The 20613-nt window shown below is 45.5% G+C and overlaps 1 protein-coding gene across 7 annotated transcripts in view; it reads right to left on the minus strand.

Annotated features, from left to right (window-relative positions):
- Positions 1-20613, minus strand: part of FBLN2 (fibulin 2) — a 113209-nt gene that overhangs the window by 63879 nt on the left and 28717 nt on the right. For all 7 annotated transcript variants that reach the window (XM_061357807.1, XM_061357811.1, XM_061357805.1 and 4 more), the window contains exon 2: positions 10258-11726. In XM_061357807.1, the coding sequence (XP_061213791.1) occupies positions 10258-11638 (1381 nt within the window). In that variant the 5' untranslated portion in view covers positions 11639-11726. The remainder of the gene's footprint in view (positions 1-10257; positions 11727-20613) is intronic.

A 20613-nucleotide genomic window follows, 5' to 3' on the forward strand; every position in this document is an offset into this window, starting at 1 on the left:
GTTTGTGATGCCAGATCAGTTGCATCAAGCCCTTTCCTGCCTGCCATGGAAAGAGGCACTTGGCACCGTGCTGTGCTGTGGGCTCAGTCACTGCTATCGACTGCATCTTCATAAATATCCATTATCCTGACATTTGATTTGTGGAATTTACAAACAAAAAGACAAATGGGTATCATAATGTATTTGTATAACAGTCGTGGGGTTTATGAGGGTTTTGTTCACTGTAAATCGGACAAGACCTTGGGTGATACGGTTTAGAGCGAGGTGTCCCTGCCCATAGCAGGGGGGTTGGAACTTGATGATCTTAAGGTCCTTTCCAGCCCTAACTATTCTGTGATTCTATGATCTGGGAGGGAAATTGAGTCTGCCTGAAACATGTAACATACAAGGAAGGCGTGTGAGGAGAGAGCAACTGCTCTATGCTCATGGGAGAGGTGAGGAGTTCTTTCTTACGAATAGAATTTAACTTTTAAGATTTCTAGCGCTTAACAGTTGTCCTTCACCACTTTAAAATACTACAGGAAGCAGCAATACAGCTAAAATGAGTGTATTGCTTAAGGAAACAAATGAGGTTAATATGGAAATGACAGGACAGTATTTGACCTTCAAAGTCTTCTTTCTGAAGAAATGTTACCAACACGATTGAAAAGCTGAATACCAGTGTGCAACCCCCCTGAAATATCAGGTTCAGATTTCAAGACTATGTAAAGCTGCTCCCCACTCCAAAACAGGACTTTAGTGTCACCTAATAAAGGTCAGATCCCATGGTTTGAAGGAGTGCAGACAAACAGCAATGCTGACGAAGCACCCACCTTTGAAGGCCCTGACGTTTTCTCACCCAGGAGCTGCTTGCTCTGCACAGCTGCCCTGGAATGCAGAATTGCAGGGCCAGCACCCACCAAAGTGAGAATGTGGACTCAGAACTGAAGGACAAAGGATGCTTAGTTGCAGCCCCAGCATGTTAAGACACATTTAACCTTAGCACAGAAGTGTGAGTATAAATATTAAGCCCATACTGGCCTCTCTGCTACATGTCAGAATTTTTCAGCATATCAAATTATTCAAACTGAAAAGCAGATGTAACTGGTTGGCTCCACAAGCCCCTATCCATTTTAACTGATTGGTTATATTCATCAAGAATAAGAGCAACAAGAGTATAACTCTTTTCTCAACTGATTTGGTTAGTTTCACCTAATACTCAGGGAGTTAGAGTCCCTGCCTGTCCCACAACAGAATCTCACAACAATTCAAATCTGCTCCTCTTGTCCCTGAGGCCAAGAACAAAGGAGAAATAGTACAGGCACCACCAGGAATGTTGCTTCCCAGGGCCAGAGGCCAAGCAAGGCAAAAGTCCATTCTTCAGCAACATATGTAAAGCACATTCATTAGTTTAATGGAACAACTGAAACCTCTGAGACCAGTGCACAAGATCTTGGGAAGTCTCCATACTTATCTTACACCTCATTTAGAGAGACAAGAAAAACACAATTTGCTTGTGACTCCAGTCAATCCAAGCTGATTCAACATCTATGTAAAGTTCTAATATCAAACCCAGCCATTGCTGGTGTGTACTATAAGTTTCTTTTGATTTCAGTGCCATGAGTTAACGCAGAGCTTATCAACCTTGATCCAGAACCAGCAAAAGTACAAGTTTTATCATTATTACACGAGACATTACTTAAGTGTATGTTATCTTCAATGAAAACAGTCCCTCAGAGTAAATCTCTTACAAAATTATTTGGCTAGAAAGCTGCAGTTCTGAATTTGGAAATTAAAGCTATGAGTAGTTTCATGCAAGGAAATTCCGACAAGAGGAAAATTAATGCACATTGCAGAGGAAGAATTCTCGGATTAGAGGAAGAACTATACTAATCTTCGGCAGCTTATAGGCCATAAACAAGATGTTTTATAGAAATAACTGAAGATGACAATAGGGTCTACTTGAGTTGTAGAGAGAAACAGCCATCAGCTGACGGCTTGATGGCCAAATACTGATAGTGTTTGGCAGAGGTGTTAGGTGTGTGTAAGGCTTTCCATGCCACCACACAGCCAATGGCTTGACTTAATGCTCTTATCTGGAAGTCCTCCTCCTAGTGATCTCTCAGAATCATTATTAAAGAAAAAATAAAGAAAGAAAACTTCTTAAACACCATTGAACAAGCTGAAAGTTTCCCATTCTGCTCATTCAGTGCAAAAGAGCTCTTTCTGGAAAGAGTCGTAAGAAGTGACCATTATATACAGTAAGCTCCAGTCACATTCAAAAGGTATGTTTTCAGTACCAAAGCTAGCCAAGGCTATCTGCTTTTGCCACCCAGCTGCAGAAGATGACACACTTTTCAGTTCAGTGTTGCAGTAAATTCTGTTCTGCACTGAAACAAGGTTTGTGCTTCTGGAATGTCACTGCATGTGCCATGTTCTAGTGGCAGGTATTCGGTACAATTCAGTACAATTTGGTATTTGGTGCAATAAATTCTACGCTACAAATCACTGACAGCAAAATATAATTGTTTCCTACATCCCTGTAGGATGTCTCAATCAGAATATACAAACACAAGAAACACTTCTGATGCTTCACTTAACAGACAAGACATGTAACTCTGTAATATTAATCAATTTAACTTGTGCTCAGAAAATGCTTCCAGGAAGTAGCACATACAATGTCTTTCAAACCTCAGACAGAAACTAACATATAAATAGTGAGAGGTGAGAAGAAAAGGGAACTGAAGTATAGCCAGATGTTCTTGCTGCAAGAGCTCATTCATTTTCTTCTCAATTCTGTTCCCTGCATATGAGCCAGCTCCAGTCAAACTCCAGCTCCCCTGCTCCAAACACAGCTGATGTTGCTCACAGTGAATATGAGGAGGTGAGTACTATTACAGCTTTATGCCAGACTGCAGCCCTCACATGGTGCTACTGAGGTTATGACTCAAAGAAATACACCAAAACATCTCAGTGACATGCTAAGACCAGAATACACCATGTAAAATCGGCTTAAAATTTCTTGGACTACGTATTTCTTGCATGGCCATGACTTTTTAACCCGGCTAGTACTCTTCTGTCCCTTTTCAGCAGTGCTGATTGATGATCCCGTACTAAGTACAGTTCATATGGGTTTTGTTAACCTGGTGACTTCCCTAACATCACTGCAGGCAAGCCTTTCTCCTGCAGCTCTCTCAGAAGAGTTTCTCCGCCGGTCTCCAGTGTCTGGTGACCAACACCAGGCTGCAAAGTCCCTGTGCTAGTCCACCAAGCCCTCATGCTGGGCTGCAGCCATCCACTGCCACTTCAGCAATCAGGGGCTGCCACTCCACCCCAACCTGCAGCTATCAGCATGCCCCAGAGTGCTGCTTCAGGTGGAAGGAAACAATTCCTTAATTGAAAAAACACACAACATGGCTCCTAGAGGGTTATGGGGAGAGGAGACAGCATCAAACAAGGAGGGGGACACCCACAGTGAGGTCCAATGACAGCCAAAAACCAGAGGGATGGTAATGATGTGGCACAGATGGGTAACACAGGAGAGAAGGTGCAAATTCTTGTTCTTGAAATAAGATTTCTACATAGTGACCTCATACAAAATAAAGCTTATCCTAAGCACTTACCTTACTTGAGACATACTCATATGCCCAATTCACCACATCACCCCTGTGGAAAGGGGTACAACTCTGTGTACAAACCTGTTCCTGTACCTGTACCAGTCACTGGAGATGCAAGCAACAACTTGTCCTGTGAATGGTAGCAGTAAGGCTGTAAGGTTCCCTTTGATGATGCTCATTGCTTTTGAGATGTGTATCATACACAGGGGACGCAGCTCCCTGGCCTCCAGGCAAAGCTAAGAAAGGGAAAACACTTCAGTGGAGGTTTGCTGTTCCTAAAGGTAGCACAATTCCTTTTTTCCACTTATCCTTCTCTGACTCTGGCTTAGTGCCCACACCACCACTGCTTTGGGATAGCAGTTTAGGACTTTTTGGTGGCTTTGGAAGAGAATTGGTCATCTCAGGCATAGCACTGGCAGACTGGGAATAGTCAGTAAAACATAAAACCTGCTCACACATAAGGGGATCTTTATGAAATTCCAGTTACTGCTGACTTGTTACCTAAGAATCCCTAAGAGGTAGGAGAGATTGCTCACTGTGAGGCCCAGGGTAATGAAATTACAAATCCTTTCATGAGTAAGCAGATGCTAGAAAGCTAAATCTGTTTGGCCTATGTATTTGAAACTGTTCAAAAAGTTATTTATTCTCTCATCAAATTTGAATCACACGGTACTTCTATTTGCCTTCCTTTAACAAGGAGCTGTATTCAGGGTCATTTTTAATTCCTCAGTGATTGATTAGAATACTACAAACACTGCTGCAAAGAAGTCTCGTTTCAATTCTGCCTTCTGAAGAAGTATCAATCACGCAAACGAACCCAAAAATACTCTCAGATACATGCTATAAATAACCAGCAAATGCAGTCCCCTCAGGAAACCTGGCGAGCTCAGCAGCCTGGGCTTTTCAAGTGCTTCATTCATTTGTACAAGAAAACTCCCATCTTGTTTCCACAGTTTGTCTCCAGAGTCTTTTAATTTCATAACTGAGATCAAATGTTCCTGCCGCATGCCATGGACAGAGCTAACTTCAAAATAGGTACACGGGATGGGATTCTGAACACATTTTGATGCCACCATAGGTCAAATTCTCAACTCCAACAGAATTTATTATTTCAACATATAAGATCTGTACTCTCTTGGTAACTAAATCCCATGAAGTTAAGGATATCTGAAAGCCCTAGCCTGTGTTCAGTGTGACTGTGCAAGACCTGACCCATGCAGACACTGCCTTTGGGGCTTGTCCCAGCAGCCCCGTGCTCCCGCCCCCTGTGGCAGGGAGGGACATGGACACCACAGTGCCCACCTACATTCCTCAGCCAGGTATGCATGCTTCATCCTGCTTCACTTTCTCTTCAAATGTTCTCTGCACCTCCCCTTGGTGCCAACACTTAACACAATGAATTTCCTTATAAAACACTGCTCCAGCCAGCTGCCTGAGTACCAGTCCTTGTGCTGCAGCAGAAGAGCTGTGCATAAATGCACTACCAGTGATGGGAAGTCTGACTACACCACATTATCACACCAGCTGCAGAAGATGAAATGCTTTTCAGGTCAGTGTTTGTTTTGCAGGAAATTCTGATCTGCACTGAAGCAAGGTTTGTGTTTCTGGAATGTCACTGCACCTGCCGTGTGGTAGTGGCAGGCTGCAGATTTTGTATTCAGTGTAATAAATTCTATGTTACAAACCACTGACAGCAAAATATAATTGTTTCCTGCGTCCCTGCAGGATGTCTCTATCAGAATATACAAATACAAGAAACACTTCTGATGCTTCACTTGCAAAGAAAGAACAATGCTCCACATTCAGGATCTGCAGCTTTGAGAGGCACACTGACCTGAAGCCAGCTGGAAAAGCAACAGCAGTGGTCTGACCCCCAGCAGCTCCCAAAACACAGACGGGCAAGTAGCAGTCACGCAGCAAAGTGTCCAGAGACCAGCTAGACACAAACAGGAACCCATGACCCCTGACCCCACAGGTATGCTCCTGGGTAGGGCAAGGCTGGGTGCCTTGGCTGGCAGGATGCATCAGCTCTCCTGATACATGCTCAAACTCCTCAAGTGGAACTACAGGACTAATGCTGCTTCCACTGAAAGCAAGAGCTTTGGAAATGGAAAGTCGGGCCACATCGGGCAGTCCAGGGAATCACAGAATTAGGGAATCCCAGGCTGGAAGGGATGTCAAGGATCATCTGGTCCAACCTGTCCTGCAAAAGCACAGTCTAGAATAGATGTCCCAGCACCCTGATGAGCTGAATATTAACAGTGTCCAGTGTTGCGGAATCTATCACTTCCATGAGGAGATTATTCCAGTGGCTGGTTGTTCTCAGGTCTGAAGGCCATTGTTAGCACAACAGAGACATCTATTTTGCAGTTCTCTCTTAAAATTCTTCTTAATTTTACAGCATTTTAGTCTTCCTCTATCTCAGCCTGCCTTATCTCCATTCACATTATCTTCCTCCATAATCTTACTATCTCAGAACTTCAACTACCAAAGAAACAACTGAGCACAGTCCCCAGGGGCTGGAATTCATGCTGATTCACACTTGCAGGCCCAGAGGCTTTTCTCTCCACACCCCACTCTCCCAAGGTTTATTTTTATTCCTGAAGTTATCCTAGTTTGAGGGCTCAAAGCTAATTGCTTTCTGTTGCAGAGAGAACTGGGATGAAGTAGACAAAGTAGAACTGAGCCAGAGGTAATTTTAAGAAGATGTGAAAGAACACTTCACCTGATACCAAAAAATACAGCATAATTGCAAATAGCTTGTGTTCCCGAGGCACCATTCATAGCATCCTCCCACCTGCAGGACATGTTATGGTGGCAGAAGGAGTGATGAACAGTTGGTGTGCTCAGGAAAGACCTCACTGCAGGTCTGTTTCATGGAGCTCGTTTCCTGATTGTCCTCAGTTCAGAATTCAAGGTCATCTTCCTTCATGAGCCCCAGTACTAGCAATCATGCAGTAGATGGGCTGTTTGAAACCTCAACTACATCCTTACAAGTTAGAGAGCCTCCTAGTACCTCCTACCTGATCAGGATTCACATGCCATAAATGCCATTCTCTCATCCACTGCTCTCAGCTTGCAAATTGGTGAGAGCAGTTGGAGAGCCATTATCCTTATCTCTAAAAACAACCAGGATAAAGTCATCCACAACTGGGGATTGGTTTAAGTGGAAAAGTACCTCTATTCTGAAACACAAAGGTTCCAAGCTAGACAAATTCCTATCCAGCCTGCCAAACCCAGAATACAAATTAAACCCCATTCACAACAAGGTTCTTTGCAACCTGAGTTACATTGATTCAGGAAACAGTTCTCCACTGGCAGAGCATGGGGAAATGGGAAAATCATAACAAAATTTGACAGTAAGATCTTTAAATACGTTTTATCCAACCCTCCTCTGTTCAGGGCATTTTTAGGATAAGGAAATACGGGAACTTAAACTCCCTGTGTTTGCTACACTTGCAGTAAGTGACAGGGTAAGATCGATGTTTGGAAAGAGACTGTATAATGAGAACATTCTCCATCAATCTCAACCCTTCCCTTGCTGAAAGTACTTAAGTTATACTTTCGCAGAAGAGCAAGTACCTCTACTTTACACTTACAGCTCCTTTAGGAATGGAGCAATTAGCATTTGCCACAGAAACTGCAATAGATCTGTATGCTTCTGAAGAAAGTTGCTCTTCAGCCTGGGTAGGGCAAGGTATTCAGGATCTCCGACAACTGCACTCACACATGGGGTAGCAGTCCAGCGGTTCCTCTGCAGAGGAGTGCTATGGGCTGGCACTGAGCACAGTGTGCTGGAAACCTGCAGCAGCCACAGCCACACCTGTGGAAAGCATCCACTGGGATCACCCAGCCCTGCAGAGCTGGTGCTGTGTGTCCCACCTTGCAAACAGAAACCAGAGCCCCAAAGTCACCCCCTTACCAGTGGGTTTGCAACAGAGCCCATTTCTGTGATGGCAGCAGCTCCCTGGGGCTGCGAGTGCTGCTGCTGCCCCACATCACCACGAGAGAGGGCCTGGTCGCACACAGCACCCACAGAATCACCACGAGGGTGCTGAGGCGCTGGCACAGGGTGCCCAGAGAAGCTGTGGCTGCCCCATCCCTGGCAGTGTTCAAGGCCAGGTTGGACACAGGGGCTTGGAGCAAGCTGCTCTAGTGGAAGGGTTCCCTGCCCGTGGCAGGGGTTGGAGCTGGATGAGCTTTAAGGTCCTTTCTATCCCAAACCAGGCTGTGATTCCATGAAAACAGATGGTTCCAGAAAAGCTCAGAGCAGCTAAATAAGGAGAGGGGGAAAAATGTCCCCAAATAAACAGCACCTCACTGGAGTCCATGAGTGAAGATGCTAAATGGATCATCTGAGCTGGCTGATGCAAAACGCAGTGCAGTGTAACATCTGTTTGCATATGCTTGTGTCTAATGACAGCAGTTTTTCAGATGCAGTTATTGCTGTCCCTGGGTTAGCCTCAGCAGGACAGACTCTCCCAGGGACCAGACCAGGGCTCAGTGGGAAGGGAACCAGCATGGGTCATACTGAAACACAGGGGAAAGCAAAGTGCAAAAGGAGTATCAAAACTCAGTTAACCTTTCCTAAGCATGAAAGTCCTCCACATTGTTTCCACCATTAGATTATATATGAGCCTTTAGAGATTTGGGAGATGAAAACTCAGCTACATATAAAACCAAAGTGAGATATATAAAATACAAGTAATGAAGCCAAGTTTTTAACCAAAGGCATCAGGGATCCAGCCACAGTTGAGTTCTTCTGCCAGGATACAGCTAATAGGAAGAACAAATGCAATAGCCATCTAGCTTGGGCTGAATTTTTAGTGAATTCCTGTGAAGCCTTCTATACTTTTCAGAGAATCCTAGAATCCCAGACTGGTTTGGGTTGAAGGAACGTTAAAGCTCATCCAGGTCCAGCTTCCTGCCACAGGCAGTGACACCTTCTGCTAGAGCAGCTTGCTCCAAGCCCCTGTGTCCAACCTGGGCTCAGACAGTTTTCTTAATTCTGGAGAATTATTACAAAATCCCACCAAACTGGAACGATCCTACCTCCACTAACGTGTATCTGAGTGACTCTGGAACAAATGTCAGAGAAGAGCTTTGTGCTTAAGCTTCACAGTAGTACTGCAGATTAACTCAGTGTACTACATAGGCTGATGCTTTTTGCCACTTGCATTTGCACTGGGCAGATGAAGGTGTTATGGACAGATCCTCTTATTCATGTTACACAAACAGGAATGCTGCAATCAGTTCACTACTCCCCCAGGATAATCAGCCAGTCACCCCTGGTTTATGCAGCTTTCACATAATAAAAAGGAGCTAGAAATAAAATACAACAGGCCTCCATGAAGAGAAGATAGCACAGAGGTAAGTCTTGGAGCACAGGAACTATCTATTAAATCACTCTTGAAAGTCTACACTTCCTAATGGCATCCCACTGGATGGTGTGTGTGAGGTTCTTCAAGCAAGACTGGTTTGTAGAGCATTGTTTTGGTGAAATCCAGAGGTCAAGTCACCTCACTAACTGAGATAAGTATTTACAGCAAAAACAGAAGTGGAAGTGACAGAAAAAGGCCACCATCGCCAATCACGGACCTGGCACATCTTTTGTGTGGTAAACAGTCATGAAGTGCTGTTTGTGTTGGACCTAGAGTCCCAGCTGCAAATCTGCTCTCCTCCTATCTCCCCTAAGCTTCTTGAGTAGATGGACTAGGCAGCTCAAGATGCTGAAGGGCAACCTGGATAACCTGGGAAGAAGTATCCCTGTCTAGGGAGTAATCAGTATTCTCTACTCAGACTGCAAGCACTATGCATCTGAGTCTCAGGAGGCCATTTTGTGTCACATCTTGAAAAAGAAGATATTACTCTTGATTTGATGAAAAATGAATTGGAAATATGAGCTGCATATGTGCTAATTTCTAGCAATGAAGTTTGCATTCATTACAGTAATGAGCATTGCATAAAGCATATAATCAACACCTACTGCAGATGTCAAGAGGAATACAGAGGCACAGAGGAAATAGGTACACTTGCCACAGTTGATCATAAACATCATAAACTTCCAGCCCTTAAAAAACATAAGGCAAGAGGCAGTCCTTTTTCTCCCTATTAGTCCTTGGGGGTATTTGAGTGTATCTATCCAGTTCTTGTACTAACCAGCTTAGACAGCCTTTCAACCATGGGATAAATATTACAAGAAGTGCTGTCAATATTTCTGTAGTGGAAGCACAACGCACCACTTCCTCCCCAGCAGAAGACAAACACTACAAATGTCATTACATTCAGTTGTAATTGGAGGATCCAAGCAGATAACTGATTAAATCCTGGTGTGTAGAGTTAAGATCTTTCTCCAACATCACATTAGAAATTAAAGGCAAGTAATGGAAAGAAAAGGTTGGAGATCAACAAATCATCATCTGAAATAAAGTCCAAATACCAGAAAACACTATCCATGGTCTGTGAAATCAAAGCAAGGCAGGCAAGAGTGAAACGGGATCTATTATGTCAAATGAAATACAAACCATCTTTTGACAGAGATCAAAGAAGGTAACTGGTTTCATGCCTGTGAAGAGCAATAAGGAAAAAAGAACAGTGGGTATGCACCAACATTATTATGAGTAAATGTCCTCTAGGCATCTACAATGGAAGCAGTTCTTACCTTCTGGTAACCTGGGGTTAGCGTGAATAGAGTTGGGGTCCCCATGCTCCTCAGGACGGTAACGATAAAGTGTCTGTGACTGCTTTTGGGATGACTGACTACGGTCTTCCTTTAGAGCAACAGGAGGAGAGGCTGTGGCACTGAACTTTACCTTGGGGAAATCATTTCCCTCCTGTGTTTCATGAGAAGATTTTGATGCACTCGGCTCTGTCAAATTCACCTCTTTCAAGCCTAGATACAGGCTGTTCCCTAGGTCATCTTTTCTGGCATGCTTTTTCATTTTAGAGTGTGGGGCTCTTTCTTGATCTTGCTTCTCTTTGTCCCCTTGCTTTCCCTTTGGTTTCCTCTCCAATTCCTCCATGTGCTTGGGTGTCTCAGTGGTGGCTCTTGTGTGCTCTGGAGGAGCACTGGTGGTTACTGGTGTTCCCTTATGTGTCACTTGCTGGAGTGATGCTGCAGTGGTGCGGGGTACCCTCTTTCGCTCACTTCTCTCTGTGGCACTGCGAACTTCAGAGGGGGCCCTGGGCACTGGTGTGGTGAGCAGCACAGCCGGTTCCTCAGTGTCTGGGTCACCCAGAGCCAAAGCTGAAGGAGCAATGCTGGCTGGTAGGTAGTCATAATCCTCACTCTGTTCCTGACTGATGCTCTCTTGCTCTAGGTGGGAGGAGTAACTCCTGTATTTTTTTGGAGACTCCACCTGGGTGTTGTCTCCTTCTGGTGCCTCCTGGTCATAGCTGTATGGGTCATCATAGTGCCTCTCGGGCTCGCTGTCTTCAGCATCTATTGGACTTGCAGTGTTCAGGGCGAATGTGTTACAGTCTGGAAGCTGGTAGCACATCAGCTCACCGCCAGCATTCGGGCAATGGCAAACCTTGCAGGGGGGCATGTGGAAGGTGTGCCCCGCTACGTATTTTTGACCCTCGTGGAGGCAGCCTATTCTCCCACATTGAGGACACCCATCTGCTGGTACCACTGCATCGATGCAGTTGGGGGGCAGCTCTGGGCACAGCATGAACTGGCAGCTGATCTTGCCTCCTCCCTTGGGGCATGAGCACTCAGTACTTCCAAAGTCCACAAAGTAAGATTGCCCCTCAGGTACCTTGCCGTTGATGAAGCCCACGTTGACACAGTCGTAGTACTGGTAGCCTTCACATGTGCAGCCATGCTGCAGGCAAGTGGCACAGCACTCCCCAGGCTCCAGCACATCCTCAATGCAGTTGTCCAGGGGCTGGCACTCTGCACCTGTGCAGTCTCTCTGGGCACAGGAAATGCTGCTCCCCAGCAGCACAAGAAGGAAGGCATTCAAACAGTTCTGCTGCCAGCTCTGGTACCTATCCATAGTCTTCCCAAACAAACACAGCTCCAGTCCAAACTTGCACATTTAATGTTTTGGGGTTTTTTTCCCTAGAAGGCTGTAGATTTAGCTCCGAATCTGCAGTGTTTTCCTGAATTACCTTGGCTCATAGATCCTAGAGTTATGAAAGAAAACTCTGTTAAAGACTATACTCAGCACATATCCTGTTAAACATTAGAGGTCTTTAAAAGTTGGGACAAAATCCAACATCTGGAAACCTAAGTACAAAATTAATCATAATGTCTTCCAAGCATCGTAGGCACTAAGTTTGGAGTTGCGTGCTTCCCCCTTGCTCCCATTTTGAAACAGAAAAAGAAAGAAAAAAAAAGGTTTTGACTGTTCTCTTTTGAATCTGTTCACAAAATGTAGATATTTTCAATAAAAAGAATGCTTTTATACTTCAAGGCCTTTTTGTTAATCTTTCTAGCTAAAGAGAGAGAGATTTTTTTGGCAGATAAGAAGTAAACACACAGTTGTTCCTCTGCAGATGTAAGTTTAAGATAATTATTCTTTCTGGTTTAATTACAAAGACCCAAATCATAAAGATCTTTCTCAGACAAAACTTAGCCTTGAGACGTGAGAATTTGTCTGTACACATGTTAATTCGAAAGAGGAGGAGGCTTTTTCCTGCCTCCTTCCCCCACTTTGCAATCTTTTGCTCTTCAAGGCTTCAGCATTAACAGCTAATTTTTTTTGCTCTAGCAGTGCTAAAATAGAACTTCTTTGTACACTGCGGTTACTGTGTGGTTAAACATCATATTAGCCATCCTGTAATACAGATTAGAGGCCGGATCCTCAGCTCACAGAAGCTGGCACAGCTCCACAGCAGGCCTGTAGCTACAGAGGCATCAACTCTTGACTTCACTCGAGTTACAACTGTACATGCAGTGGATGTTCACACCAGCTGAGGATATGCCACCACTGGCAAGTACCTCTTATTTTTGACATCAGTAACACCTTATACGGAATTATTATACTATGAATAGAATATATATACATATATATATACACATATATAAATGAACTGGTATAATAACACTTTGTTAAAAAGTGCTGAGGAAAAGGAAGTGGTTTCTTTTTAATTACTAAACCCTTTGACCACAGAAAATTCTAAGAGTCAATCAGCTGGTGTCCTTTGTATCAAAAGCACACTCAAAAAGCTACACAATTAACAAGGAAAAGTAGTTAAAACCAAAAAGGCTTCCTATACAATTTTATGGGATTAGCAGCCTGATTCTTTTTCCAGAACCCTTCCCATCAACAAAAAATAGCGACCCACAACCATTAATCTAGGGGGTAAAACGCAGCCACATCAGCAAGAACAATGAGCCACACACGCAACAGGAACCCTGCCAGAAAATCCATTCAGAAAGATTACTTCTCCCATTGAAACTGGGCTTCCAGCAAGTGTGTGGGGCGCTGCTGGCACAGGAAGCTGTGCTGATAAGATACGGACATGCTGTGCTGAGAGTTTCCATAGCTCTGACCCACAGTCATGGCTCCAGCATGGTGCACAGAGAGAGACTTCTTATAAATGCAGGTTTTCCACTACTAACGTGAGTGTAGTGGCGTCAGTGTGCTAAAGGATACTGGCTGAAGGAAAAATGGCAGACATATGGCTTAGAAGAATCATAGAATTAACCAGGTTGGAAAAGACCTTTAAGCTTATCAAGTCCAACCTCTCCCCAGCACCACCAAGGCCACCAGTAACCCATGTCACTGAGGGTCTCATCTCCACGGTGTGTGAAAACTTGCAGGGACAATGACTCCACCACTGCCCTGGGCAGCCTGTTCCAATGCCTGAGCACCCTTTGGGGAAGGAACTGTTCCTCATCTCTGTCTAAACTTCCCCTCCTTGAGGCTGTTTCTGCTTGTCTCATCCTTTGTTTTTTGGGAGCAGAGACCAGCCCCCTCCTGGCCTCATCCTCCTGTCAGGCAGTTGTAGGGAGTCATAAGGTTGCCCCTGAGCCTTCTCTTCGCTGTTTCAGAACTGCTCTCAAACCCAGAATATTTTGTATGGAGGATAATTTTCAACATGTGGTGCTGCAATTAATTCTTCAGAATTTAGGTTGGGAATTAATAATTTCTCCCACTTTCAGCAGCTTTTCCAGGTAATCCAGATTTGTAATTAGTATATAGCTTTAGCTGGGAAATAATGAATGGAAGGACAATTAAATATAAGCTCCTTCCCTAAGGGTCCCACATCAGGATGTTGCCACCATCCCCTTTCATTGGTACCCCCTGGCTCCAACACTCCAGCGCACACAAGTCCCTCGGCCAGACTCGGTGCTGGTGCCAGCTGAGCACAGCTGATAATCAGCACTCACAGGTCACATCCAGGGAAAGCTTGTGTGCATCACCTACTTCATATCCAACCAGCAACTGCTCACTACTGCTGGTAGTGAGGCAACTGCTGCTGCCCTGGTGCAGTGCAGCCTGCAAGGTAAATGTGGCAATGGAAGTAGAATACCCCCATGAAATAGTGTTTGCCCTCCAGCTTGTACCTTCAGGTTTCTCAAAACAAGCACTCACTTCTCAGGCATAAACTTGAACTCCCAACAGAAAACCCCCAAATCACCTCATATGCTGAAGCATGAATCAGAAAGCCAGTCATCTCTATATCTAACATGCCTGGAAGTTCAAGCATGGCTGAGGGTTTATCATGGGACAGTTCTGTTTTTGTGAAAGGAGCTGCTCAGCTGCCCTCCCCTGTACAGTTGCCTCCTCCTCTCCCCATCTGCATCCCTCTTCTGCCCAGCGGCTCACTTGCTTGTTCAGGTCACCTCCAGTTTTCCCCTTTGGTTCCTCTCTTTGCTCCCTTGCCTCTTGCCCACAGAGAGGATGGAGAGCTGGTGGACCCTCTCTGCAGCAAGCCCTGTCCCTGCTCCCCACCTCTCAACCCTTCTGCTCAATGCCTCATTCAGTCCCTCTGTACCTTTTCTCTTTTAATCATTTCCACATCCCTCAACATTTGGTTTCTCAAGCTACTAACCTCAAACTGATAAGGCTGAAATCCTTACAAAACCCTTTTCTGTCAATAGCACCACAATCTTTCCTATCCTGAGGCTCACTTTCCCTCATTAGATGCTCCTTGTTTCTAGTGCAATGATCCCAACAAAAGTATCTCTTTTAATTCCTCTCAAGCACTGCATTTTCCCTGTGCTTTCTCCATCTGTTCCCCACACCCATCACTTCCCCACCCCCTAAACTTCCATATCAAAGAAACCGTCTCTACTTCAGGCACTGAGAAAACAGCCTTGAGTGAAGCACAGGCACGGCTGGTGAGCCCCACTGTGAAAGCACATCCCTCCAAACTGAGTGTGTGTGCTCGTGCCAGCCATGCAGCTCACGTGCCATTGCCTCTGGATCTATCCCTTCCCAGTGCTGAAATGATGCTCTGGAGGCAGCAGCTAATTAGTTGCTAATGGCATCAAAAGCTGGAGCTGTGAAATAGAGGTGTCTGCACCAAGAGGGTAAAAACCCCACTATCTCTGGAGGATAAGGGAGTCTAACACCAACAGATATTATTGCAATCCTTTGTTTCCATTAAACATTTTAACGCTTTCCTTAATGTCCTTTTACACAACCAGGACAACAGATTCACCTAAATGAGAATCCAGTCTTCTTACTCTCAGCTCTGTCCTTCACCCACTGTTAACAATGTCACTGATTTTCACTGCTCAGTTGAGATGTCACTACAAATTAAGCCCTGCACATCTGAAATACAGGTTTTCCAAAGTCTCTGTTGAAAGCTTTACAGAGCTCTACAGCAAGATAACCCAAGAGTCACTCCAGTCCTCATGCCCATGAAGTCCTTCATGAACCAGAAGGCTTCAATTTATGTCCTTGGTGGAGCTCCCTAACCCACTGTGCTGTAATGTCTTGCTCTCCTATGGTTCGAGGATTAGCCCCTTTGGCATTAGCAGGGACGTACTGGGCCACTATCGATTTAGCTGTTGCCGGTCCTGTGCACAGTGTGTGTACTGAGCAAGCACGAGTGCCCATGCACAGGAGGACCAGTGCTCTGAACGGGGATTAAGTCCCTCAAAGTCAACAGAAGTAAACCTGTGAGGTAAACCAGCAGTAAACAGAGGAGGGTCAGACCACCAAGGAGTTGCTTCTTCCTCAGTTCCTTCATTAACAATGATTCCTAGGACAGGCAGAGCACAGACACCTCATGGAAAACCAGCTTGAAGAAATAAGAGTCCATATGAACATGAAATATGGGCACTCATATTCATAGAAAAGGAAATGAGAATGCTTCACACTGCAGATGAAACCATTATCTGTGTGACAGAACATTGAGGGCTAACAGCAACCACCAAAATTGTAACTAACACTGCTGAAAACCATCATATTCCTGTCTCCTGGCAGGGGAACAGAACAGAATTTCAAAATGCTTACTTCAATTCAATTTAGGGCCAGAAAGTTATAAATTCTGATGTTTTTGCAAAACAATATACTCAAGAGTGATTTACTTCAATCAAAGCCATAACAAAGTCAAAAGGAAGAATGTTGACTTGATTAAACCAGTTCAGCTGCATTGCTTGAAAATGTTGATGAAACCAGCATGTTCCCACAGAAGATCTAGACATTTTAAATGTGCAACTTCTTTAAATTAAGAGGAGTATTTTAATAGGAGATTCTTTTTCCAGATGGTTTCATTTCACTGCTGAACCAAAAAGCTTCTTTTAGGTAAGTAGAGGTGACAGGAGGCACTTTCCTTCAAAGACCTCACACAAACACCATCTTTCTGTGTGAAGGTTGCTTCAGAGACAGCAGAACAACAGCAGAATGTATGCATGTGTGGAAGAGATGCTGCAGGATCAAGAGCATTCTTTCAAATGTTCACTGCATAAAGCGAGGCAGCCATTTATAAGCAAAAAGCAATAAATAGAATAATTCAGCCTGTTGCAGGGGACACCACCTGCATGAGCACCCACTGACCTCCAGCTGTGCAGATGTACCTGCCATTTAACCAGCTGCAGACCCCTGCAAACAGGTTTAGACAGAACGGTTATTCTTGCACTTCTCAATTCCTCACTAAACTGCCCTTTTTAAGGATGGTAAAATAGAAATGCTGGTTTGATACACATCATCTCCTGTTGAACCATGTGCAGGGCCAGATGCCAGCCTGATGTGAGGGCAGAAGGTGGCAGACACATGCAATCCCTCCTGTGCCATGTCCTGGGAGTATGCTCCTTGCTGGGTGCAACCATGGGGTTTGCCGCTTTGGTTGTCCATTAATCCACACGCAGGTTCATGCATATAGAGAACAAGCCTGGCTGTGCTCTGAGCTGTGGGAAAGCAAATGCACTCGTGGCAATCACCACCTGTGCACAAAGTAGGCTCATCAGCCACAGCGATGCTGTAAATGGTTCTCCTGGGCTCCAGGCTCAGGCAGTCCATGGCCAGGCACCAAACACAGCCCTGCTCTGTGGTATCTTATCTCTTCTCCATCATGTTGGTGAGGGCATTGCAAAAAGCCCAGCAGCAGTCTGAAGCACACATGCACACCCACACTGAACAGCCAGGCAAATGTGTTTCACCAGCCTGTGCATTTGAGCACCTCTGCAGCCAGCAGTCTGTCTGCTGAGCTGCCAGCAGCTCCTGAATGGCTGTGGTCATAGTTTAGACTAAGGGAGGAAGGAGGGAGGGAACGGAAGGAAACATCCATTTAAAAACAATCCCTTTTAAATGCAATAGAAAAATGGAAACTTGTGAGAGAATTTTCTTGTATGAAAAGCAGAAAAAAACCCTGAGCGTGGTCACTCCTGTGCCAGGCAGTGGATTAGCTCTTCCTTTCACACCCTCCCAATCCGGAACCTGGTGATCTCATGGAGCGCTGGAAGAGCTGGATGGCTGCGCCAGCGGAGGTACCGGCAGTGCTGCTCACTACACAGAGCAATGAGCAGTGCAGAAGGGTTTCCTCCACTGCTCTTACACAACATCCAACGCACACAGCCCGGCATGTCTGCCTGCTGACAAACAGAATCTGGACGGGCTGGAGCCAGCCTTTGCAGTCTGGGCACCAGGGGTGGGGAGAAAAAGGAGAGGGGTAGGATAAACTCCAGCATAAAGCCAATCTCAATGAACTGCTTTTGCCTATCAAATGGAAAGCACAAGATGCTTAGTCACTTCAGTGTTGTCAACACTCCAGCTCTTGGCAAAATCAGCATGTTTTCAGCAGTCATAGCTTTTGCAGGCGGTTTTCCTCAGCTTTATTTTCAATAAACCATCAGTTACAGTTAACTGCCTTTTCATGGAAAAGATTAAAAAAAATGGACATTTGGAAGTCCAGAGGATCACTCAGGGAACTCGAAAGTGGGACAAACACAGAGCAAGTAGCACAGGATCAAAACTCACACAGCTTCCCAAAAGCAGCTCTGATAAGACCTCCCTTCCCAGAAGCAGCACCCCAGGAAGAGACGCTCCCAACACTCTCCAGGACACTTCCAACACTCCAAATAGGAATCTGATATGGTGCAGTAACGGAAAAACATCACCCAAGGTATTTCAGCTGAAGTACCCAAGTGATAGCGCTAGTGACAGGGCAGCTCTGGGATATATCCTTCCAGACTGTGCAGCTTGTGAAGCTATTTCTGAAGTCCTGGAGTGTGAAGGCAGCTTTTTTCCAGAGTCAACGAGGGGAGAATCATGTCTTGGGTCTCTTGTGTCAGTGCTCCCTCCCACCCCAGACCAGCCCAAACTAACAGGGCAGGTAGCTGGCTCACTGAAGGGTGTCCTGTGCCATTAGCAGTCTCCACTGCAGCAGGTCCAAGTGATAAGCAGGAGTATGGCAACTGCAGAGGAGCTAAAGAGACATGGAGGAACAAAAGTGAACAGCAACACTGCCATGCCAACCACATGGGGCTAGGCATAGAATCACAGAATAGTTGGGAGTTGGATGGGACTTTCAAAGCTCATCTAGTCCAACCCCCTTCAATGAGCAGGGATATCTTCAACTAGAGCAGGTTGCCCAGAACCACATCCAACCTGATCATGAATGTTGCGACCTATGGCAGTCTTTTAGATCATCATTGTAATCAGTTTTTTCCTCACATCCAGCCTGAATCTCCTCTCTTTCAGTTTAAAACCATCACCTCTTGTCCTGTTGCAACAGGCCCTGCTAAAGAATCTCTCTCCATCTTTCTTACAGGCCCCTTTTCAGTACTGAAAGGACACAGTAAGGTCTCCCCAGAGTCTTCTTCAGCTGAACCACCCCAGCTCCCTCAGCTATTCCTGACAGGAGAGGTGCTCCATCTCTCTGATCATTTTTGTGGCCTCCTCTGGAACCTCTCCAACAGATCCATGTCCTTCCTGTACTGAAAGTCTCCAGAGCTGGATGCAGTACCCCAGGTGGAGTCTCACCAGAGCAGAGAGGGAGAACTGGCCTCTGGGCTGCAAGCACACACTGCTGGGTCATGGTCACCCTCCCAGCTCTGACCCCCTGGTAATGGAGAGCTCAGCAGAGGAGCTGTGTGTGGACAGGGGGACTGGAGCAGCTGAAACAGGTCAAGCACAGAGCCTCCAACAAACCAACAGAGATCTGGTTTATCTCAGGACAATGCAAGTGCAGCTTCCATGCACAGCAGAATCGGCATGGCCTTGCCGCTAGGCCAGGGTCACACAGCTCTGCTCTCTAGTGAAAACACGTGTACTTGTTACTGATACACGCAGGTTTTTACACCACCAGGTTTCAGGTGACTATATATGCACCTCAAAAACACAACTAAATAATCCAGCTATTTCCGCGACAGCCAAAAGAATCTGGGCAAAGATAAAAGCACAGCAACAGCCACTCAGAAACATTTCCCAAGGCACAGCCAACAAAAACTTGTCAAAGCTCCCAAGTTATGGACCAATTTGCACAGAGAGCACCTCTGTCAGCAGGCAGAGCATGTCCCTCAGCGTGCTGCTCAGCACCTCAAGCTGTCATCCATGTCTGGACACAGCCCCAGGAGATGTGGCAGCACAGTTCCAGTGCCAGCCCCAGCTCAGGTGAACACTGTCAATGGGAACACTGGTGGTTGCTGTGATGAGTGAAGGGAAGGATTTTTTCCCATTTACTTGAAGAGCTGCACTCCTCACTTCCCACTCAGGGCCAAATCCATTTCCACAGTGCTCCCCAGCACGTAGATACCTCTTGGTGAGAAACTGTAACTCAAGCAGAGCATAACCCTGTACAGACTCATAACTAGCTCCTCAAAAAGTATCCTTTCAAGGTCCTGGATTACATTTCTCTCTCTTCTCCTTTCTTTCCCTATCTTCCTGCAGGATACTCCAGTTCTCTGCCTCATCCAGCATTTTACAGAGCTCACATTTCTGCAGGGCTGCTGCTCACTCTTCCAAGGAGAAAACCACCTGCAACCTCAAGGACAGTGCCATGCAAAACCTGAGCATCCCCTTTCCACTCTCTGCAATTCCCTCTCCTCACTTCTTTCCTCAGTGACATGACTATGATGCCTCTTGGAATTTTCTGTAAGCAACAGATTTAAGCTTTGTGTTTGTTTTCTTAATCCAGTCTTACACTATACATGAGTCCTGCCAGCGCTCTCAGCCCCACTGCCCTAAGCAGTGGCCAATACAGATGATCTCCTTTTGTTGGAAAACACATTGGAGCACCTGGCACTACAGAGAAGTACATCTGGGCACTACCTGCCTATTTCAGGCAGCCCTTTTGGAACAGCTGAAAATGGAAATTCCCACCCCACCTGAAATACAAATTAGGCAAATTAAAGGCCACTGTTTGCTGACAGCTTTGCAAATGGCCTTTCCTGCCCTGTGCACTGCCACGTGCCAGACTGGACATGATGAACAACATTTTGCATTGAGAAAAGGCTGAGGGGAACCGCAGCAGCTTTCCCCAGCCTACCTGTGAGGCAAAACTACTCACTGAGGAGCAGTGGCTCAGCTTCAACTCACAACTGAAGACTGCGTTTTGAGACTCTCCAGAGCAACTTGAGGGGTTTGCTTTATCCTTCCAGTTAATTCCAAATGAG

Source organism: Neopsephotus bourkii, unplaced genomic scaffold (assembly GCF_033783945.1).
Source record: "Neopsephotus bourkii isolate Nb327-2 ecotype Australia unplaced genomic scaffold, CSIRO-AGI_Nbou_v1 NB_923, whole genome shotgun sequence".
Taxonomy (NCBI): domain Eukaryota; kingdom Metazoa; phylum Chordata; class Aves; order Psittaciformes; family Psittacidae; genus Neopsephotus; species Neopsephotus bourkii.